The 25,212-nt window shown below is 36.0% G+C and overlaps 1 protein-coding gene across 1 annotated transcript in view; it reads right to left on the reverse strand.

The window, feature by feature from the left end:
• The window catches only part of LOC114462785 (neuronal acetylcholine receptor subunit alpha-7-like), a 46,275-nt gene that overhangs the window by 5,036 nt on the left and 16,027 nt on the right, over positions 1-25,212 (reverse strand). The window contains exons 2-5 of the mRNA XM_028445777.1: positions 17,886-18,025; positions 10,050-10,094; positions 3,952-4,061; positions 344-423 (exon numbers count right to left, since the gene is read on the reverse strand). Of these exons, the coding sequence (XP_028301578.1) occupies positions 344-423; positions 3,952-4,061; positions 10,050-10,094; positions 17,886-18,025 (375 nt within the window). The remainder of the gene's footprint in view (positions 1-343; positions 424-3,951; positions 4,062-10,049; positions 10,095-17,885; positions 18,026-25,212) is intronic.

Genomic DNA, 25,212 nt, shown 5'->3' on the forward strand with positions numbered 1-25,212 from the left:
TTGTGGTCATCATAGTTTTGAACCCAACAGCACATGTGCGTGCTGTGTGTGTGTCGTTACAGCCACAATGTGCTCATGTTATCCCTGCATTGGATTTGGTGATTCAAGAGGAACTGTGACTAGCCCATAATCATATTAACAAATATGTACAACTATCTTATGAGCAGAGGTCAAATGAAAGCTGTAGAACATGCCTATATATTTAAATTAAACAGCTCTGTCAGTTTGGTCAATTTATTGACAATGAACAATATTAGGGTGCAACATTTTAGCATTAGGTGGTTTTTTGCACTGGTTGATCACAAGGATAAAGAGACATTCCAGGTCATGTGATAGCCCTCACCTGGTGGGAGGTACTGGCAGGATCCTGAAGCATTTACCAGCACGTTTGTGTGGAACGTGGCGTCGAACCTCTCGTCAGCACTGTGCAGAGGCAGGAGAGGAAGAAGGGTGGATATCGGAGGTGATTGAGTGTAATCAGGGACGTTTCAGTGGATGGCGAAAATAGGTTCTACAATGCATTTCAAATATAACCAAACAAAATAGGGAATCTTTCCAGTTTCCAGTTTACATCAAGCAGTCATTCCAACATGACCACCTGCTTATTATTCTTCAGATCCCTTTTCTTCCACCTCCATGGATAAGTGGCAAAATAGCTTTCCTTTAAGAAACTGCATTATTTAGCTTACAAAGCTACGGTAGTTTGTCTATTGCAGAGGTGTCAACAACCCACCAGAGAATCCTCATTTTTACGTTGTAGCAATGCACAATATTATCAGCCCCTTATGGGCATTGGGCGATATAAGCTTTAAGTATTGTCCATTCCGCTGATATAATTAACTGATCTAATAACAGGCTTTGCTTCCTTGATCAACCCACAGACATAGACAAACTGTAGGAGTGCTTGTAAATCAACGGAAGTAAGATTATTTATATTGGTGGAAAAGCCAATTTCCAATACCTGAATTAAAAGTCATTATCAGCCAATAAAAAGTATATATAATTATACTATATTACCTCACATTAATAAAACTGAACCTCTACAGTCAGTGTAAATATGTTTCAATAATGAGCGTGTATAACATCCATCCCAACTCACTGTGTAACACAGTGTCATTTGTTTTTATGTCAACATGCATTTAGTTAAACCTTATATTCATCAGAAAATGTGCTCTGGGTTTGTAGTTTTTCACATACTTTGCAAAATTCTTGTAAATGCAAACCGACATGGCAATTATCGCTTGTTCTCTCATCATTGAAGATTTCAGATTTAATTGTGACTGATGAGGCCTCGTTTCCAAAAACAACAATTTTGGTAAGATTGCAGCATTTCTGTGGAACACACATGGTTTTCTGATGTAATTCAGTTATCTTTAGGATCTTTGTCGGGAACAAAGTCTATCGTCACAGTAATCGCCTCATTAATTCCCAGTTGTAAGCTGCTTAATGGTCTGTATCACCACTGTTGGACAGGCTTGTCCAACAGTGGCTTCCCCTTCTTACTCCCACTCTGTCACACACACACACACACACACACACACACACACACACACACACACACACACACACACACACACACACACACACACACACACACACACACACACACACACACACACACACACACAAGCAGGAAATCCGTCACCATCTTCTACTCGTAAAAGAGTCCTCAATGTCCCTAAAGGAGCCCATATTGTGTCATCTATCTCCCCTCTCCTTTACCTGTGTGTGTGTGTGTGTGTGTGCGCTACATCAGAAAAATATTTGTTTAAGTCAAATAAACCAAAGAAGACAAAAATATCCTTTGGTATGTATTTAAATAGAGGTTTATTACCCTTTAGTTGTTTTCCCATAGTGTATATATGTAAAACATTTAAAGCTGCAGTCTGTAAGGTGTTTTTGAGGGGTTTGTTTTGCATCATTTAGTCAAGAATCCATAATCACCATTGAGCATATTCTAATTCAAAGTGTTCTGAGAGGACTCTGGACCTCTGCTCCTTGTTTTTGTTCTGTATTTAAGCTACTTTTCAGCCAATCAGAGATCAATGAGCTGTTTTAAGAGTTACTAGTGGCTACCAACTGAAGTCACTGTGCGCAAGTCTCACAATTCTACATACTGCAGCTTTAAACATAAACAAAACCTAATTAAATATTAGATTATGTATTTTTTAATGTATTTCTTCTGACAAGTTTTTATCCATCTTTGAAATAAAACATTCTAATTTTAATTATTTCTGCTGTCAGTTACAGCTGCATTGAAAATATGTAAATGTCCACCTAATTGTAAGTATTTACAGTAAATTTCATGTACACATGTATATAAGACAATACATTTCACTTCTTTATCTTTGTTTTTTCCTCATTCATATTCATCATCCTTTTCTCTTCTTTTTTTTTTCGTTCTCATCAAAATAAACACAAACCTACTCGATATAGAATGATAAACTATGTATACATTTGACGCTGGAAATGAATATTATTTTTAAAAAAATTCTGTTGTCAGTCTTTTTTTTTTGTATATAATTGTAGCAAAATCATCCCAGTTTTCCCAGTAGTTTATCATCCACAGCTCATTTCACACATCACTGTTAGTGTCCTCTCTGAGGGATTCGACTCAATCCTTTTTACAAAGCTCTGCTTTAATCCATGGAGAGACTTTACCTGGGGAGCATTTCTACCCACTGTGTAATAGGTAAACAGAGCACTGGGAATGCATTTCAAATGTAACAGATTAGAAACAGTAATAGAAAAAAAAAAAAAAAAAAAGATGAGAAAACAGCTGAGCGCAAAATCAAAATAAATAATATTCAGAGGAGAAACTGCTGTTAAACCACAGCCGCTGGAGACGATATCAGTTAAAAACGTAGTGTCGGCCTCAAAGATCAATAAACCAAAGATTATTTGCTCAAAGAAAATATGTAAAAGGTTGAAATTGCAGCTTAAATGTTTGTTTTGATCTCCACTGTAAACTATCTCTTATTGACTTTGTCTTAAAGGTTTCGTGTATTGCATTATGGGATGTGGAATCCTATAAACGGATAGAAAGAAGTGTTTTTTTTAACTTACTTTCTATTGTGATTTTTGTGTTTGCCACCAAAAAAGTGACTTCCCAAAAAAATGGTGTTTTCACAGAATATACTGTATATGGTAGAGGTTTACGTTGGGGCTTTCACATAAAGATCTGAATGCGGCCGACATTGAATGTCTGACAAAGTGAGGTGATATGAAAAGGAATACAAGAACAAAAAAGGAGTCAAAAGAATTGGTAACACTTAACTTGAAGTTTTATACATACAGGCTGACATTACGCTGTCATTATTATGACATGACACCTGTTACCCTGTGTCGTTCATTACCCTAACCCTACCTAACCCCTCTAGATCCCTCCACCTAACCCAAAAAACGCCAACATAGCTCCAAAGGTGTCAGAATTTAGCAAACAACACTTAATGACAGTCTTCATGACACCTTATTCATGCTAATGACGGAAAATGACAGCGTAATGTCAGCCTTATGTATAAAACTTCAACTAAAGTGTGACCAATGAATTATTGTCGTCCTTGTCTTGTGAACAAACACAAGAAATCACGGTAAGAAAGAAGTAGAAAAACTTCTATGCATCCGTTTACGGGACTCCACATCCCACAATGCAATGCATGAAACTTTTCTGACAATGTCAATAAGAGAGTGTTTACAGTGAAGTCAAAAACACACTCTTGAGCAAAAGATCTTTGACTCATTGATCTTTGAGGCTTAAACCATGTTGTTACGTCTTTGTGTAAAACAAAATGATCGTCCCTAGTAGCTTTAAATAAGCATTCCTTGAAAACAACATGTATCAGGTGAAATGCTAGTTCTCTACTTTGGACATGTATTGAAAGGTTTATCTCCAAACAAACCTTCCTCTGTGGCAGGATTAATGATGAGACAACAGTTAGCAGTGCGGCCCACCTGTTGTAGAGGAGAATATCTGGAACCCAAACCAGATTGGAGGGGAACCGAAGGTTCTGAACCCCAGGGAAGCTGTCAGGGTTCCAGGTGAGGTAAACATCTGTCCAATGCTGGAGGAAGATGACAAGATCGAGACAAATTACATAAAACATATAAGCAGTGGCTAAAAGATGTGGCAGAAAGACAGAAGGTAAATCCAGGACAAGTCATTGCTGTCTGTTGAAGAAATTGATATTCCACTGATGTGCTTCAGTTTGTTTGCCTGTGACATCTACACTCACAGTTTTGACAGCTGAGCGTGCCTCACAGTCAGAGTTGGTGCAGTGACAACAGGTAATGCATCATCTGTGCGTCATACCCAGTTTCTCCTGAATACATCAAGATAAATTTAGATAATTTTAAAGAATAAAAGCCATCTTGAACCCTGCAGAGTCCAACATGTTCTCTTAAGGCTGATATCATACAGTAATTGGCAGCAACACTTTGTCTTTAACTTGACATTGAGACCCCGCCAAGCAATTTCTGGCTTTAATGCTCACTCTTCAATTATAGCCTGAATTCAGTGACAGACTAAAGCACATTTCAGACTGCAGGTAAATGTGACCCAAATCCTTTTTTTTGCCCATATTAAACCTGTATCTGATGTGTTAAAGACAGTTTAAATGGCTAAAATCACATTTTTTTCAAATCCAACCCAGGCCCCTTTCATAGATGCTCCTAAATCCAATAGGTGTCTGATATTTTTGAATGCAACCGCTGTCTGAACAACAAGGTCGCATTTCTCCAACTTTTACATCATTGAAATGTGATAAACGTCACAATTCTGCGTCCCAGAAGGAGCAGCGGTGAAAAAAACAGACATTGCAGAGGACAAAGTGGACATTAGAATGAATAAATGTTCATACATTATACATATTATCAGTGCCACACACAGTGAGACATGCCTCCAAATTTACTTCTGGGTCATGCCATGTCATTTCAAAAAATGTTTACCATTTGTTAACTGATTATTCAATAGGCACACTGTAAATTAGTTTAGTTTGATCAGATTAATACATTTTGAAATATGGCCAGTTTAGTGAGGGGGATATACTGTATGTCAATTTTTGCGCAACCTTATTTTTTTTTCAACTTCCAATATCTCATCAACGACATCACATACAGCAGAGGCAAGCTACAATGACCTCATGTACTGTAAAGGATTTTCAATATTTGCAAGTGCTGAAATAGCCCCATAATTGTGGTCCAAAATAAAAATGCAGAATTTCCCAAGAAAGATGAATACTTTATACTATATATTAAAACAGAGATCAGATTTTTTCTTACATTCCCACATGTAGTTATGGGCCAATGAAAGTGGTAAAAAAAAAAAAGTATTATTTTTTTTCAGATTTCAAGAGACTGTCACCCAAGAACCAATGCATATTATCATTAGTGATGTGAACAGTATATGTACATAGCTCTACGCTGATCAAAATACAGGACGCTGAGACGTATTCTAGGTTGTTTACTGAAGGCCCAAACATGTTCCAGACCCAAACCCAGACAAACTTTTTTCCAATTTTGAGGAGCTGGCATGTCCACCAGATAGGATGTATAGCCGATGTTTTTGTATATCCTCAGGGAGTAGGTGGAGCTGTATTACTATGCCAAATTTCACTTTCCTATGTGATGTAGATCCTGAGATATTGGAAGCTGCAAATGGAACAAAAATAAGGATGCCCAAAAATCTATACATACACCTCCCTCACTAAATTTGCCATATCTCAAAAAGTGTTCATCCAACTAAACATTTACAGTGTGCCTAATGAATAATCACGGAACAACACACCAAAGTGCGTGGGAAAATATGTTGAAATAACATGGAATGACCGTTCTGTAAACACTTGCCTTGACATAGTAAATCTGTTGTGTTTGTGTTGCATCTTTTTACTAATCTGTGTGTATAATTATGTCTTTATTTGTTTGTAGAGGTTATGTACATTTATAGACTGAGGCATTCAGATGTGGCAGCCGTGGGCCACGCTACCCTCAGTGTCACTGCACTGCGCATGTTGTTCACTGTACACATGGCTCATCTGTTCCTGCCTGTACGTGGATGTGAGATTGTGGGCGTGTGCATGCATACAAAAATAGCCGTGCTCTTGGGACTATTTCACGTGTGAGCTTTAACGCAGCTTCAACTGATGCTGTGCTGCCTGTGCACTCAGACACTTCACAATCAAATGAAAATCAGATTTTGTTCCGAGACAAAGCTTCGTCCCTCAGACACTTGTATCCACAAATTATTGAATCACTGAATCACTACTCTTCTTTTTTTTATGTCTGCTGGCAGTGAGACGCACAACTCAGTTGACAGAGCTAATTGTAGCTGGCTCATCGTTTATTATGTTTCAGTAGAACGAGGAGGACACAGGGCGATGTACAGCAGCGGCTGTCTATGAATAGATTTGTGGTTATGTAAGAGAAATTTAAGAAAGCGTCACTAATTTAGAGCAAGCACAAAAGTGTGAAATTCACTTCATGGATATGGAAGCAAGAAGGATTTGTTTGAGGGTTTTTGGAACAAGTTTGTCAAACAAGAAAAAACGGTCGAGGCTAAACCTGCAGGATGAAATATTAAGGTACTTAGGCGAAGAAAAAATATACAGACCGTCTCGAGATTTGCGCGAAAACATAATGTGTGTAACATATATAATAATGCAAAAATGACAATGATGCCCTTGCCCCTCGCAAACTCCGCCTATGTTGAGGTGGTGTCCTTTGTTTTTTGGAATTATTTCTGAACATCAACCCTGCATTAAACACCTACTACAACAATATCATAAAGCATCAGCTAACATATGTCTGTTTTTCCATTCTTCAAGGTAATTGGGTTATAATCTAGATTGTAAAATTGCAAATATTGTTGAATGGAATAGACTTCGTTTACAAGGCTGTAGAACCCACTATTTATGGCAAAGTGAGGAGTTTACAGACGGAGCTTAAAGGCATCATTAACCCAAACTACAATGTTGTTGTTTTCGCTCCTGTCTTTTAATTCTATGCTCTGTGGTGTACTGTAGCTCTATGCGAGCATCTCTCAAATTTCACTGTACCACCAAGTACCGTGACAATAAAAGACTATTCTATTCTATTCTAAACTACAAAGACAGCTCAACTGAATGATTAATATATGTGAACTTTACTAGCTCCATGTGGAGGTCCACATGTTTGACAAACTGTGACATAGTGATTATTCAAGGAAGTGCTTCATTCACGTAACTCCAACTGGTTTGAGCAGGTCAAAGGCATCCAATGGTTGTCATGGTAGCGTAGACTTCCTTGTTTTAAGGTGTCTTTCTTGTTCAGCTGAAGGCGCAGGCGACCGTGGATCAGTGGTACATTGGGTCATCCAATATTTGAAGGGTTGGGGGTTAATATCCTGCTTTATCCAAGTCATTGCCGTCGTGTCCTTCGGCAAGGCACTTTACCTACATTGCCTCGTATGAATGGCTATGAATTGTGCATGAATGTTGGTGGTGGTCAGAGAGGCCGTAGGCACAAAATAATAGCCAGGCTTCTGTCAGTATGTGGCTACAATGTAGCTTACCCTCACCAGTATGACTGCTGGGACTGGTTTAAATTAATAATGATTTCTGTAATGGTTTTGAGTCTCCTTGAAACAAGCGGGATATGAATCCAAGCTATTATTATTATTATCTGTTGTAAGATGGATGATTGTAGCGTTAAATGCTGCGTCCACCAACATTTTCAAAGTCCCAATTCTCCTTTGGTAAGTCTAACGTCAAAATGGTTCACCGTAATGTTCCTGGTCTTCTTAGAAACTAGCATGTAACTAGGATTGAATTGAAATGTTATTTCACCATAGACTTTCTATGCAAGCGGAAATACAAAGAGTAATCTTGACGTGATGTCAACATAAAATGTGAATGCTGATAAGTTGAAATCTCCAAAATGACAATGCCCACATATTTGGAGATATTTTGTCAGTTTTAGGCTAAATGTTGACTGCTTTTCCACAATATAAAGAGCCAGTAGAGGTTTAAGTGTCTAGTCAGAATCCTCTCAGGTCCCTTTTGAGAAATGAGCTCCTAACTCACTGAATAAATCCTATTTCTTTGCTCCCCAGCCAACAACTTGGAATCCTCAGAGAAGCTGGAAAAGTCACTGGGGACAGAAACGCAGTGTCATTAACTTTGTTACCTAACCAGCTACTGTTGAATGAGCTGTTGTGTTTGTGTGTGCATGCCAGTGTGTGTCTGAAGGATAAGTCGACGCACACAGCAATGGTCAGAGCATAGTTTGAGCTGCACACGTGCAAAAACTAAACCTAAGCTTTCGATGACACCTTGCTCTTATCGGTTTGAGGAAACTGGTAGTAGTTGGTAGTAGTAGGTGGTGGTGCTAAATCTGGAATCCTAAAATACCCCACAATGCAGTGGAGGTGAGCCTGTCCCTTATTGACACACTCGCTGACTATCAATGAGTTTGCTCGAATCTCCTTCAAAAACTGCTGCGTCGGCAAAGCTCTCGTGAAGCCACATCCATTTTAAAGCGATGCATCCTTGAATAATTCATCCATTCATAACTTGTTCTCCAGGTGGAAGTTAACTTGACGTGATCTTTAAAGGAAACAGATCTTTATGACAAGGTCAGCAGTGATGGTGGCAATGATTTACGTTCCTAACTGTGGTCAGTAGTCTCTGAAGGTTTGGTCAACTTAGCCTTTAAAGATTCAATTTGACTTTATTTGTAGACACACAATCATATCAAACAAAGATTATCATCTGCTTGCCAATCATTTTGCCAGAAAGTCCAAAGTTGTGTAAAATATTAAAATATTATAATTTTGCTACATAGGGCTGTCAATGTTTTAAACATTCTTTGAAAGAAATATCCACCACTGTGTGTGTAGGCATGAATGCACCAATCTAAACACATTATATTGTGTTAGTCATCTGGATGCAGGAAAAACAACACTATCTCATCCTATCAAGTGTAAAGACAAATAAAGCTTTGAATAGTATTAATGATTATACCCTAAATAGAAACATGAATTTATAAAAGTGTTGATTTTGGACATCATTTTATACCACAATTATCAAAAATACACTTTAAGTAAAGAAAACAAACACAGTTAAAACAGACTTGGAGGCTAAGTCCATATTCAAATATTTATAGACTTTTTATTTTTAAGAGCTGTGAATATTATTGCATTATTTTTTTGTGTAATTTTATCCACCTTAGTTTATTGAAAAAGAACAAAAAAAAAGATTTTTTCAAATTTATGAGAAAATGTGCATTATAAGTAAGAGAAACGTTAACAAATAAGATGTTAAATGCCTGAGTGGTATAACTGCATACAAAATATAAAATATTGAGTGATTACAGACAATATTTTTTCATTTATCTTGTTCAGGAACAACAAAAAAATCTTTAAATTATGCATTAAAGGATTAAAACTCCATTACTATTATCCAAACAAAACATAATAATAATAATAATAATAATAATAATAATAATAATAATAATAATAATAATAATAATAATAGTAATAATTAGAAAGATTGCTGTTGTCTCCTCCATTAATGTGATAATGTTCGCTGTGCCTCAGCAGCTGAATGTAAAAGAGCAATAGTTTGTGACTGAACAGATTTTAGTGTAAACGTTTCAAATTTATTCATTTCTCTCATATTGTTACTGGATTTTCTAAATCTATAAATTAGATTATTATTTGCACTTTATTCCAATGGACTATCCTGGTTATTTTTCTAATAATTTTAGTAATACTGGACTGGTCTTTAACACTTAAAAAAGCCCAAATCTTTAAAGTCTGCATGGTTCACACTCGCATTCTTCTGTGTTCACAGTAAATTTCTATGCATTAACTTGATAATTCAGTGTGTGAATAATTATCATCAGATTTGCAATTCATTCCTTCCATTTTTTTGTATATGATTCACACCTCTAATTATATATTCAATATATGTATAGTATATCTATGTATACGCAGCAGAAACCATGTGACCCACATCCTCCTGAATAAGAACAATTATAGAGTGATGACACAAATAGAAATTGTAAAGGAGACGCACCAGCTGCAGCCAGGCGTTGGTGATCAGCACTTGGTTCTTTTCATCCTAGAGAGCAACAGGAAGAAAGATATAATCAACGCCTTGTCGGCATCGCTGTGCAGGGAAGGAAACACAAATGCTGTGCACAGCGGGAGAAAGTAAACATGAGATAAACAGATCCTTTGCATCTGGTATAGGAACAAGGTGACATCAGGACATAAATAATAAAGTCCAACCATACTGAATCACAGCAGGTGTAATAATCAGTCAGGGTTGGGGTCAATTATAATTGTAATTGCGTAATTGGTAGTAATCGCGTAGATATATATTGAAATTGACAAAAATATGCTGCTGTCGTAATCATAATTGAGCTCAGATTCTATGGACATTTCTATGGAAATTCTACAAAATCTGTTCATTACATTTTAATCAACGCAAGTACAGTTATATGTCTTACACATTTGTAGTTAACAATTATTAAAATGTCTTTCATGTCAACGTTTACCGTTATAAAAACAATTGTAAATGAGGTGTATTGACATAAAAAAAAAAGCTCAGACATCCACACCAAGAATATTAAAACCAATGTTTTCATGGATAAAGAAGCCTACAAGGGAACCAAGGAATTAAAAACAAATTAGGTGATAGATCACATTTTTAACGTATTTTACAGCTGATTTAAGACATGGGTCTAAACTCACCCGTTATCATAAGAGATGCTAACAGAAAGCTAACACAAGAGGAAGTTATTTATTTTATTTTAGGCACAGTTATTGTGATTAATTGTAATTGAACTTTAGTAATTGAGAACGTAATTGACCTTAAGCAGGAAAATATTAATTGTAATTTTAATTGTAACTGGAAAAAATGCTGTTCACTGTAATCGTAATTGAGTTGTAAATGGACATGGATAATTGAAGATGTAATTGTAATTGAAAAATGTAATGGACCCCAACCCTGCAAATCACTGTACAAGGATCGGTAAAAAATGCACACAGGAATGTGATAATGCAGAAAAAACAACTATTTGTACAGAATTTGAAAACAGAAAGCGGTGAAGATGCTTCCGAGGCTGAATCATCAATAAAAACGTGGGATATAAAATTAAAAATCAGGAATGAGGTAGAGAGGTCGAGACAGTAGCTATGTCAGGAATGAGCTTTGTACTGATAGTTCATGGCAGAAACAAGCATTACTAACTCTGTTAAACACTAAGATGTACAGCTTTTACTGCTCATCTACATTCCAGAAGAAGCACTAACTGATTTTGAATCCCAGCAGCATCCCAGGCTCGACCTTTATTCCACCCATGACCAATGAATCAACATCACAGCTAGTTCTTCTCCAACTTTTCTTCTAAAGTTTTTTATGATAAAATCACAGCTTTAGTCCTACTCCCCCGATAGTTTTATCTGTTATCTTCCATTTGCATGCTCATTTACTTTCTCCTCTCTGAATATGGCTGTTTTTTATGTGGTGAAACAGTCTCGTAGAACTTTAGTGTGACCTCAAAAGTCAGGCTCAGGTGTTACTGAATCTGCTCAGAAACAACAGCCTGGTACCCATGTGTCCAATGACAGAGATTTAGTCTGATGTAACCCTTCACAGTGCGCTCTGAAAGACAGAGATATTAGAAAAACAACCAGTGACCATCCATTAAAGAGTAAAAATGTTAGAAACATATTTTGTATTGTAAACAATAGGGATGTAACGATTCACTCAACTCCCGATACGATTCACGATACTGGGTTCACAATACGGTTCTCTCACAATTTATTTTACAAAATGGGACTGTAGAAAAATGATGACTGAAAAATATTCTTTTATTTTTTGGTGGAAAAAAACTATAAAAATCTATTGTTTTATTTTTATTTTTCATTGTCAAAAGAATCCCTTGATAAACTATTCAAAACAATGCAATTTAACTAAAAATAAATCTTGAATGAAATAAATAAAGGAATAATACAAATGAAGAAAAGCCTATTAATATAAATTCTGGTTCTATAGTAAACAATGCAAAACTGCATAATAGTTATTTTTAAAAGTGCAACTGAAAATGTATTTTGTGCCTTAACAATTGGACTTACAAAAACAAACAGTCATTTCACTGTATTTAGGTCACATATTTGTTTGGACCAGCAGAGGGCGCTGGTAACCCAGTGGTCGGTTGGCATGCGGATATCTTGCAGTGAAGAAGAGATGCTACGCTAGCAGACAGAGCTAATAGAAAAACGTGACTTTTACAGATATTCACCTGATATTACAGATATTTTTTTCGGTGCTAAAGGGGTAAGGAATCATTTATGAACATGTTTAAAAGTAGAAGGCGGCCAGAAAGAAAGTAGTTGCAGATTCCGCCCGCCGCCAACACTTCTGGATAGCGCCCTCTGCTGGTTAAAAAAGTACTGCGATTCAATTTTCACAATATCGATGTGAATCGTGATACCTATGAATCGATTTTTAACTGCCTTACGATTAATCGTTACATCCCTAGTAAACAAGTTGTTTGTAAAACAATGGCTTGTGTCGATATTTTGGCTTATACTAAAAAAATGGAAGACGGCCGAAATCAAAGTGACGTCATGTCACAGGAACAAAAAGGTTTCCAACCTTTTTCCGGTCGTGACTATTTTTATATCACAAATGTCTGCCGACCCCAGAGACTTTTTTTAAAATCTCGAATTAGATTTTTATCATGTTTGTGAAAAGATGCCTCCTCAGATGTTTTTATACTGCACTTTATTTCAACTAGATTTATTCTTGAGAAGTATAGAATACAATTGTTTGATATTACAGCTGTCCCGACCCGATATTGATATCAGATATTGGTCCAATATTAGCCAGAAAATGATTTTATCGCACTGCATGTAAAATATCTAATATATATAATATTATATCTATTCAATTGTAGAATACTGTAGATCTTATGTTGAAGGTTAAAATGTTTGTAACCAATTGGTTAATAATAAATGGGTCAGTTTTTCTCATCCCTGCTGTTATTAACTATTGTTCTCTATTTGAGTAACATCACTTGATCAAGTCTTTTTCTAACATTCCACACTACAAAATAATTAATAAAAGTATGTATGATTCATGCTGACATTGTATCGTATAGATATCAATATCAATATGGTATTGTATCGTAAGTGAAAAAGTTCTATCGGGACATCCCTATTTGATATTGTGTGTGATGTGTTAATTTACAAAACTCCCACAATGCATTGCAAAAGCTTTTCCGAAGTTCTAGTCACATGGCCATATGTCAACAAACCATTTGTTGATGGTTGAGATATAAACAAACTTTCGAGTGACAAATTATTTAATTTTTTTGAGTAAATCCCTTTAAGAGGATTTATGAGAACAACATGGATTACTTACATGTACATTTATAAAAATGTGATTTATGTGGTAAAGCAGCTTTAACTCAAACACATTTGATCTCATTTTTCAAATTTTACCTTGATTTAAACTCATATTGTGCGGATACGATACTAGTATCAGGAGGTGCCTCGACACGGCGCTAAATGGAGGGGATCGGTATCAGCCAAGAGGAACTATTAACAGGCCGATTCCATTTACAGCATCAAACTCTTCTTCAAACCTGGCGCCTTGTGTTTGTTTCTTTCCCAACTCCTGATCACAGAAACAGGGATGGTTACGTGTTCGCCAGTGCCGAGGCCAGCTATCGCTATTGGCCCGGAGCTGCCACTCTGAACCAATCACGGGGCAGTGTTTTCATGTTGCTGAAAAACAAACAAATGTCCCTACACACTAGAGAAAATGTCAGTGATTTTGAGGATGATTTTTTCTGAAAAACAGGTCAAATCATCGGAGGATAACAATGCAACTGGGTTTTGGTATCAGGACATTTAGGTTAAGAACAAGTTCTCATTTGCAATGACGACCTGGAAAAATGCCAAATGCCACTGCTGAATGTAATTTGTATTTTATCAGATTTAAACTGAACCATCTTTAATAAAGCTTAATAACTGTCCTTGATATACTGTAGTTAATGATGGGGTGATGGTGGTGGCTGGAGTTGGACTTGTAGAGAATCACAGATCCTAGAAGAAATCTTGCTGTTCTGATCATCAGTCACAAAGATTTGACACAGCAACACCTTTAAACCTCACTGCTGTCAGATTAGCTGTGCTTTGCTGTCCTGTTTACATCTGACCTTTCTTTTATAGTCTTTTGTAAGTGTGTCTATGTACACAAAACAGAGAGACACTATCACTGCTCTAACACCTTCTTTAAAGCCTCCATTCACAAATATTAATCTGCACTGATTGGTTTAAACCAGCTTATAAAGAATTGACGGACACTTGTATTTATTAAAGATCTGGTGTATCAGATATAACATTATGGCGGACAGAAAAGCCTTTTAAAATGTCAATCATTCTAAGGTTTTAATTCAAATCTGTGTGTGTGTGTGTGTGTGTGTGTGTGTGTGTGTGTGTGCGCGTGTGCGTGTGTGTGTATTATACCTATATATCTGATATTATTTTCCAATTTGTCACAATAAAGCAGTTTAGAGTGACTGAGAAAATAAATGTTATATTTAAAAACACACACACAAATTACAAATGAATTTAAAACCAAAATATCTACTAATTTGTTTTGGTTTGGAACATTTCTTAGAAATAAAGCTCAGTCCATTGCAGGCCAATTTACAAGAGACACTCCAATGATGGATGTGTAGCAGCATTCGAAAGCCTTTTTGTAATGATGCAATTAAGAGATAATGGGAAAATGCTTCTTTTTTTTTTAGGTAAAAGTCACTGGATTTCAGGGGATGAATGGTTTTAAATTAAAATTAATTTTAGATTTAAACAACAGAGAGACAAATATAGTTCTTTATGGGTAAACAGTGCCATAAATAAACTCTCAAAGAATGAAATCATATCAGATACGACCCTCTGAGAATCTTTTGTCATCTTATTTGTCAGAGTTTTTGCAATCACTAAAATTTCAAAATATAGAAAATGTATTTGTGGCCTTAAATTTATTTAATTTAAATTATTCAGATTTACAAAAATAATATCGCTGTAAATTGAAATGGAGGGTAGGGAGGGAGGAGACTGAACTGGAAAAAAATTAAATAATAATTTGTCCGTGTCCGTTGTTTACTGCCAGTAAAACACTAGACTCAGTCTTAAAAGTGTAATGAAACAGTGTTTTGCTTCATTTCAGATTCAGATTATCTCTGTCTTTGTGCCTTAGTTATGGTGGTAAAAACCTGGTCTGTGGGTTCCAACCTGCCCCACTTTGATGTTGGGAGCAGGAGATGGAGGAATCAAAGACCACATTATACACACACGCCTGTTTTACATTATTCACAAGTGCTCAGTAAGCATTATTTCATCTGGTCCTGCCAGCTAATTCATAATGTAACGAGTCAGCATGATGAACTGAGATAGAACAACTATACATATTTAGGAATGTACAGTATATCCAAAGATCCAGGTCCAAACTGAACCTTTGGAAGTGGTTTGGAACTCAGTGCAGGGAATGCTTTGTAAAGTGCTAATCTACAGCTAACCAGCTATCTACAGATCTTGGATCAGGGAGTGAATTATGTACGTTGTATGAGTGGTTAAATTGGGTGTCATACTCATTTTAGTTCAGGGGCCAAATATGGACCAGTTTGATCTCAAGTGGGATTTTAAGTGGGGAAAAAAAAGCAATTTTAACATTATTGTGCTGTAGTTTTCAATATCAGTCCCTGTAAGATCTTCACTCCAAAATTCTTCATTTTGTATCCAATCACTCGTGTCTTAAACTAAGTTTGCAGGTATTGATAGTGTCTGGTTTAAGTTCCCTGTCCTAGTTTGTGGGTAATGGATTCATTTTCCTGATTTTGTCAGTGCGTTTGTGCAGTGAGAGTGATTAGTTTCCTCCTGTTTTCACTCAGGTGTGCTCCGTTCCCTGATTGTCCTCCCTCACTATTTAAAGGAGTGTTTTGACACTGGTTGATTGTTGGTGCGCTGAGTTCTGTTCCTGTTGGAGCCCTGGTAGTTTTGGATGGATTGTATTCATTAATCTCTACTTTTTTTTGGTTTCTACAAGTGATGTACTGAAAATTTGGCCACCTAAAATTGTAGGAGACGTGATAATAAATATAGAATGAGATCCTACACTAGCTCCCAGCATAGAGCTTTTACCACCATGCACCAACAAAGAGATGTACATGTAACGACAGGCACGGCTCAGGGATGTGACAGAGTGTCAACTTGGGTTTTTTTGGTTGAATGCTCTCAGTTTGTGGTTGAGGCTAACAGGCAGAAGGCTATGTATGTGGTTTAGTAAGTGCATGAGCTCGGAGTGGACGTGATGAAAATGAGGATGGACCTCAAGGAAAGAAAAAGTGTCAGAAAAAAGAACCCAACAGTGCTGATTTATTGTGGGTTTGACTTGGCGATGTGTGAAGAAAGAGTGAAGCTGTGAAATGTAAATGTTTGTGAGAAAATGTGTGCAATGGGTTCTGCTTTGGTGAAGATGGTTAGTAACTAACTACGGGCAGTGTGATCACAGCTCAGTGTTTGGAGCACATAGAGAGTTCCTAAGATGCTCCACATTCCTCTGGATTTGGAGGAAAGTTGCCTGACCAATGGGGAAGCTCCGCCCACGGTGGAACTTTTGTGTCAAAATGATTCAATAAAAATTTAGAGCTTCAAAACTTTTTTCACTTTAATAAAAAAAAAGGTTTTAAACGCAATTTTGGGGGCTCCAATTTTTTTTTGGGTACAAACACTTTTTTCTTTTAATAAAAACATTTTTTCTATTATGTAAATGTTAGATTTTTGATTGAATAATAAAAACAGAAATGTGCAACCCATAATATGGCCCGAATACAAAAAAATATTTTCAATCAAAGAGAAAATGTGTTCAAATGCAATTATGTATTTATTTTTTGTATTTGAACATTTTATTTTTTTTATTTTTTGATTGAATAGTAAAGACACAAATCTACCTCCGTGCTGCATAGACAGTTCTCATTTTTTTTTTTACAATTATACAGCTGCCCGTCAAACTAACTGTTTTATTTGGTTAAAGCTTTTACATTTACTTGGACAGAAAAAAAAAACAAAACATTTTTTGACGATAAAGTCCAACATGACTTGGCTTCACACATTTGGGCACTTCACAAAATACCTGGTGGCTGTTTGATTGACAGGGCAAAACAAGTGAGGGAGGAACTGAGGAAAGCTGAGACACAATGACTTAAAAACACAAAATAGTTCAGCCTCCGTCATGTTCAAAGCCGACCATGGAGAGTACTGCTTGACAAATAAGAACTACTAGCAAACATACTTGACATTCATTCATTCATTCATTCATTCATTCATTCATTCATTCATTCATCTATCTCAAGGTAAACACTTATATTTAATCCCAAGACAAAATTACTTTGACTTGTTTGCACAACCTTGTGAACATTGGCAATGGAAAGGCATAATTTGATTATTTATGCATTCATTCTTTTCCTTTTAGCACTACTTCTAAAATATCCTTTGCACTTTGTTAGTGTTTACTTCTCCCTGTGCAGAAAGCAATTTGTTTTGCACAAACACAAACAACTACAAGGCTAAATTCAACCAAAGGTTTCACTTTAACACAGCCTTGAACGTGTCACTGGGGAAGCCGAGTGTAATGAGAGGCAGCATATTTCATATAAAGCATGAATGAAAAAGGTTGCAATTGGAAATAAGATTGAGACTGAGGGCTGGGTGTCGCTAAGAAGTTCACAACCTCAACATACTTTACTCTCCTCCACAGGATCTTCCTCACACATCCCAGCTTAATTTTACTAGATTCCATCTCACTTTCCTCCTTAAAGAACAAAGACACACTCACCACGTCGATAATCTGCAACAGCGTGAGACCTAGTTCCACCACAATGGGCGCAGAGTCGTTTTGGACCGGCCTCTCAAGCCGATTGTAGTTGAGCAACAGATCATGATAAAGCTGCCTCTGGTAAACGCCACCAAAACATCCTGGAAAGAGAAGAAGAAGAATAGTTATTGATGTAATTAGATATTTATTAAGGCAAGGCAAATGTATTTGTATAGCGCATTTCATACACAAGGCAATTCAATGTGCTTTACGTGATTGAAAAGTGCAACAAAAAACATTTAATAGTTCAAAAATCAAAATTAACATTAAAGAGTAACTAAACCCCAAACCCACTTTTTTTCTGCTGAGTACATATGTATTTGGGTATTAAGTAGTGCCGTTGATTGATCCTAGTCCAACTTTTAACATTTTAGTAAAAGTAATTTAATTTTGTGTATTTAGTTGTAAAATGTCGGAGTTTAACGTCGGCTATTACAAGTGAATTTTGCTATTGGCTGAGACGAATTATTTATATTACCCTGCGTCATCAGCTTTCACTGTTGGCCCCACCCTCTCATAAAAGCTGAGTAGAGGGAGGAGGGTTTCCTCCAATCACAGCCCTCAGTGAGCATTGATTGACGGCCTCAATGAGGAAGTCTAATGTTCGGTGGGTTCTTGTGGTGATGTTTTTGAATCTGTAGCAGATTCTGGTCTCATCAGAGGGTTCATCAAGCTATGTGTGTATGTACAGACACATAGTGTGTGTATCCCCGTCTGTTTCTGCGTGTGCAGGAATGTGCATTTACTTCCCATTGCTGTGTGTGTCTTTATGTGTGTGTGTGAGGCCGCGGTTTTCTGGGGCTCATGGTGGGAGTAGAGCAGGGACTGTTTGTGTGCTGTGTGTTTATGCTTGTGGGCTGTGTATTGTGTGTAGTAGTTGAGAAGACAGTGCTCTGTCACTGCCAGCACTGACCGGCTTCCTGAGTGGGCGTGTCTTACTGTGTCAGGAGAACCAGGCCAAAAATGCAAAGAAAGAAAGAAAGGAGAGGGAGAGAAGGTGAAATGAGAGAAATCAGCTGCTTACTCAATTATTCAGAGGTGAGCTTGAAAACACATATATTTTTAGGCAATATATTATTTCGTTTGAAATAAACTATGTGTACTTTTGCGCATTTAAATGCTGGAACATTAATTCTGCATGTCAAATCTTAATTGGAAATAAAAATATTTTTTTATTATTATTTTGAAGAGTAAATCTTGCTGCCACCAAGTATTAAGTAGATGGTCAGAGTGTCCCTATGATTCTGATCATTCTATCTTTATACCTTTTATTAACCTTTATATACATGTTTGCTTTGTGTGTGTGTGTTAGTTATACCCCCCCCCCAAAAAAAATAGAAAATAAAATATAAAATTACCAACCGCCCCTAAATTGTAGCAAAAATATGTCAGAAACACAATATTCAATAAACCACTATAATATAGTAGAACAGATTTATAAAATATGTAACAAATAAATTACACACTAGGGCTCAGGAACTGACAGCGAAAAAGGTCAACAGAAATAGGACTTTGTTTTAGTATATGTATATTAAAGATATTATATATAGTAAAGATATTTGGAGTCAATTTATGTTGATATATATTATTTAGTTGTTATTAATAATCAGGTATCGGCAATAAACAAACAAACAAAATATAATTACAAAACAAAGACAATATTTTCGTCTTTCAAAACTTGTAGTCAAAGTTCAGTTCAAGGTTCATTTCCTTTGGTGAGTTCAGTTCAGTTTGTTTGATTTCGCCAAGTTCAAAAGCGAAGGGTTTCGCAAAGTTCTTTCGCATTGGGGGAAAAAATACAAAACAGAAAAGGTCGCCAGGGTATATTCCAAGTATTAGGTCCGAGTGTCCGAGGAAACAAAAAGATCAAATATTCCTACCGCGATGCAGCGGTGGTTGGGTGGTGGCTCGCCATCTAGTGGTCGAGAGTGGTAGGTGATCCAGGACTAACATAAAAACCTGACCGGTGAGTGGAGATGTCTAGTTTACAGGAGAAGATGTTCATCCAGGTATTTCTCATGAAGGTTTTGTTTCAGTGGTGATTTTCAATCAGTAAGCCGACCATGCAGACGCCACAGTGAGAGCAGCCATCACAGCATTCAGTGGAGCAAACAAGAGTGAAGGGGGAGGAGCCAGGGACTTTAAAGGTGTAGCGCGGGCTCGTCACAATAAAGCCATGGCAGGAAGTTGGCCTCTAGTTCACATGGGTTACAAATACAAGCAATCGATATGGAGTCATTAGGTTATTGCAGTTTTTTTCATCCTTAGGGTCAGGATCCAATGTGGGGTCACCTGGAATTAAAATGGGGTCATCAAAAATGTCTAGTAATTGTAACAAAAAAAAAAAAAAAAAGTAGGTATAAAAGGATTAAAATAGTATTTTAATTATTTTGAATTATTATTTTTCAAATACACACAATAAATATCAAACCACTGTATCCCTATACTTAAACTTTTTCAAATATAAATCTAGTTCAAATAAAATGCAGTATAAAAATATCTAAGGTGACACTTGCCACTTTGTCACTAATCCTGTCAACTTTAATAAACATGATCAAAAATTGATTATAGAAGAAAAAAAATGTCTCTGGGATCGCCGGACATTTGTGATATTATGATGGGGTCACATCCCAAGCTTGGGAACCTCTGGGTTAATGTGAAGAAAAAATAAAGCTTATATAATACATATTATTGTATAGTTTCCAGGCAACAAAAACAAAAGATATACATAACTTACAGTAAGGGCCCAACAAGATGGTTTGTACCCAGGGCCCAAAATTTGGTGCTACGGCCCTGCAGGCAATGAGGGAAAATATTCCTTTCAATAAAACGCAACAATTAAGTATGGAGTGGGAGTGATAGATTTGCATTTAGTCTGTTTACTTATCAGTTGACTTATTCATTCAGCCCTATTATTACAATTACTTCTAACATTGTTCTTGCAGCGTCGACTCCCTTCAGATGAATCACAGTATGCTGAGTGTAATGAGCACAAAATTAATTCACTAAACTGCAATTATGTTTGCTTTCATTTCTTCTACTTTGTATGCATTACATCCCATTAAGAGCTTTGTTTGTTTACCCTAAACTATGCCTGGTCGTCACCTCAGGCAAATAAAAAGCCCATAATAATAATAATAATTATAATAGTAATTACAGGGGTTTGATTTATGTGTTGCCTGTCGAGACACCTTAGAAGATTTACAGAGAATATTACGTATTCACTCTAGAGTCCGAATTCTTGTAAAGAGCCATAAAAGAAACAATAACCAGGGGTGTAGGGGAAGTATTTAACCCTGGATTTATTGTAGGACGTGCCCTACCTCCCAAGCAGATGTTATACACATCTCTCTGCACACGGCGCCTGTGGCTGATTTCAGCATCGTTTGACTATAAGAAGCTTTGGCTCCTGTGACCGTGATGTGGATTCTCCCTCATAGCACGCAGGCCATTAAACAGCAGCTCAGAAATGGATATGCATAATCCTTAGATAGGCAATCTATGTGAAAATGCAATGATTCTGAGAGCATAAAGATATTCATGCTGGGCTTTTATTATTTCTCATGATGAGTAGCATCAAATAAGTGAAATAATGGTGTTTTTTTTGCTCAGGCAGGAGTTAGAAATGCTTCAATCTCCTGTTGCTGGTGTTTTTGCTGACACTTTTGGGGAAAAATGTGCAAATTATCAGTTGTAGTAAATGTGCATGAGGGCTGTGCATTGCCATGAATCTGACGTTATGATTCACGATTTGCATGTCACGATACTAAACAATATGCATCGAGATATATGGTATATAAGGTACAAAGTTGTATGAAATGGAATTGATTTCATTTATTTTAAACATGCGTCAACAAGTATAAGGTAACAAACTGTAATTCAAGCACCAATATTAAAAACAAGTGGTATGTTTATCAAACTGTTAAATTATATTTCTCAAAAAAAGTTTAGCTTTTGCTTCTACAACAAATTCTACAACAAATTATTGAAATAAAATTCAAAAAAAGAAACCACATCCATCTATAAAAGTGCCCAGTATGTTTTATAAAATTAAAGTGCAGTGAGGTAGTTTAACAAGGTCTGATGTGGTTCACTGAGCACAATTCAATTCTATAAAATGCATGTTATTCCATCATACTGACCTATGCTTGTTTTTTTCACAGAATTCTGAGCAAAATGTTGAAAACTTCAACTGCAGTAAATCACCTCGCTCAGTTTAAAAGCCACCGATCAATCCTTACTTTTCTAAAACACACAGAGAGACAAAAATCACACACATTTACACCTCCAGTGAAGTTACAGTCATTATTCAACCAAACACGTGGGAGGACTCCAGTAGAGCTGGAATAAAAACAGAAATAGAACCTCTGACGTGATTAAAACATTAAATTACACACTGTGAAACCAGCATGTGAACTTTAATAAGTTAACACTCATATAACACTATTTATTTAGGGATGTTTTTGCTAAACTTTAAGTTCTAAGCCATGGTAATGGAGGTAGATGGAGAGAAAACTGTTTTATTGCATTTTTTCTTTTAAATATATTTTTGAAAACTAAACAATAACGACTCAAATCAACCACCATACATGATCAGATTAAAAAACAAAAACTACCCATATGATGAATACTGAAGGGAAACTTGTAAAAATTCCTACTTTTGAATGGCAGGAGTTGAGCAGTGGGAGAACTGGTGACTGAGGAGCAGGTGTGTCCCCAGTCAGGGAGCATTACACATCACCTTTACCCTAAACTCTGAACCTGTCATCCATCCCTGTCACACACTAAAATTAGACATAACTTGAATGATTTTTTTATGTGTGGGTGAAAAACAAAAGCAGGAATGACATGACATGATGACAGCAACGGATTGAAACGTTTCCCTGACGACGTTTCCCTGCGTTCTAGTTGTTATTATTACTTCTGCCTCAAAACTAAAATGCCATTAGTTTGTTTGACACGTTTTTACCTGCACGTTGCCCCATCATCAAAATATCTTTTAAAAAAACACTGGACAACTGTCACCAAAATATGATAGGTATGATTTGTTGTTCAAATACAATAGTAGCATCTTTAAATAAGGAAACAACTTAAAAATATCAACAATTTCTGCCCCTTTTCAAAAGTTCTTAAAGTATCTTTAGTCAGAAAAGCCTGTTAGGAATTCATCCCAAAATAAAATGCTCTTGACATTCAGATAAGGGCTACAATTGGTAAATTAAGAGAAAATGTACTATGACAGACACACACATGGGCAACTGGTGGCGAAAAATACACAAAAGGGCAACAAAAAAACATAAAATGACAACAAATAACTTTTAATTTTACAAATCACCAGCAAAAATTACTCTAAAACAGACATAACAGCATAAATATATAAAAACCTTTAACACATACAATAGTTACAATGGAAGTCTAAAATTAGTATCAATTTAAATATCAATCAAATCAAATCAAATCAATAAATACAATTTTAAAGAGGCAAAGAAAAGAAAAAAGTAGACAAGAAAAGATGATTAAAAATACATAGAATCCAGGCCTATATATAAGAAAAAGTTTCTAAGTCACTATCCTACATCATGGCAAATTTATCAGTTTTAAAGCACTTAGTATAAAATAGTAAAAATCAAAGGTTGACAATGTAAATATTTGTAAAGAAAAACCTGCAAACCATTGGTATACCAAAGAAAGGACATTAAGTACTAAATACCCAGAATGCATGTCACAGAAAAACCCGTCAGTAAAGTAAAAGAGTAAAGGCTATGACAGGGTTTTTTAACATGTGGGGTCCACTGGGTTGAAAAGAGTCAACTGAAATGTCTACTAATTGATACAAAAAAATTAAAAAATGACTGATCAAAATGACAGTTTTATTTATTTTTTATTCAGATTATTTTTTTTCAAAGTAAAACACCACACAAAATCTCAAACAACTGTATACTAAACTTTCACTTTCTCAAATATAATTCAAGTTTAAATAAAATGCAGTTTCAAAAAATATCAGACCTGGTGCATCTTGTCACTTTGTGCATTAATTCTAACAGACTATACACAGTATATGATCAAAAACTAATTCCAGAAGAAGAAAAATGTCTCTTGCATCGTTAGAAATTCGTTAAAAAACAAAAAAACAAAAAAAAAAAAGAAATAACAATTGTAAAAATTGGGTCACAAGCAAAAAAAGGTTGGGAACTAGGGATGTAATGATTCACTGAACTCCCAATACGATTCGATTCACGATACTGGGTTCACAATACGATTCTCTCACAATTTATTTTACAAAATGGGACTGTAGACAAATGATGACTGAAAAATATATCTTTATATTTTTTTTGGGAAAAAAAATAGAAAATACTGTACTATTTTCCTTTTATTTTTAATTGTCAAAAGAATCCCTTGATAAACTATTCAAAACAATGCGATTTATCTAAAAATAAATCAAGGAATAATACAAATGAAGAAGAAGCCTATTATTTTAAATTCTGGTTCAATAGTAAACAATGCAAAACTGCATAAAAGTTCTTTTTCTTTTTAAAAGTGCAACTGAAAATGTATTTTGTGCCTTAACAAAACAGTCATTGCACTGTATTTACGTCAGATATTTGTTTAGACCAGCAGAGGGCGCTGGTAACCCAGTGGTCGGTTGGCATGCATATATTCATGCAGTGAAGAAGAGATGCTATGCGCTAGCAGACAGAGGTAATAGAAAAATGTGACTTTTACAGATATTTTTTGGTGCTAAAGGGGTAAGGAATCATTTATGAACATGTTTAAGAGTAGAAGAAAGTAGTAGCAGATTCCACCTGCCGCTAACACTTTTAGACAAGAGAAGGATAAATATATAAAGAAGTACTGCGATTCAATTTTCACAATATCGATGTGAACCGTGATACCTACGAGTCGATTTTTAACTGCCTTACGATTAATCTTTACATCCCTATTGGGAACTATGATGTGTTGCCATGTCTAAGAAAACATCTAGTGAAAAGTCATCTGTCCAGATTCAAATAAATGATATTGACTGCCACATGACACAAAGTTTGAAAATAAAACTCTCAAACGCCCATGACTTACCTCTAAACAACAGGAAGTCATCTAACACAAATATAGAAGTTAAATGTGCTTTCCTGTAGATGAAATAGTGAACTGTCCAGTATTTCCTTTACAACTACTGTATCTACTGTATGATCAGCATGAAGAGGTTCACAATATGAAAGCTGCTCGGAATGTCCTCACAGCTTGAAACAGGTAAGTGCGCATATACCAATAAAATGTACAACCCTAAAAA

Source organism: Gouania willdenowi, chromosome 1 (genome assembly GCF_900634775.1).
Source record: "Gouania willdenowi chromosome 1, fGouWil2.1, whole genome shotgun sequence".
Lineage (NCBI taxonomy): Eukaryota > Metazoa > Chordata > Actinopteri > Blenniiformes > Gobiesocidae > Gouania > Gouania willdenowi.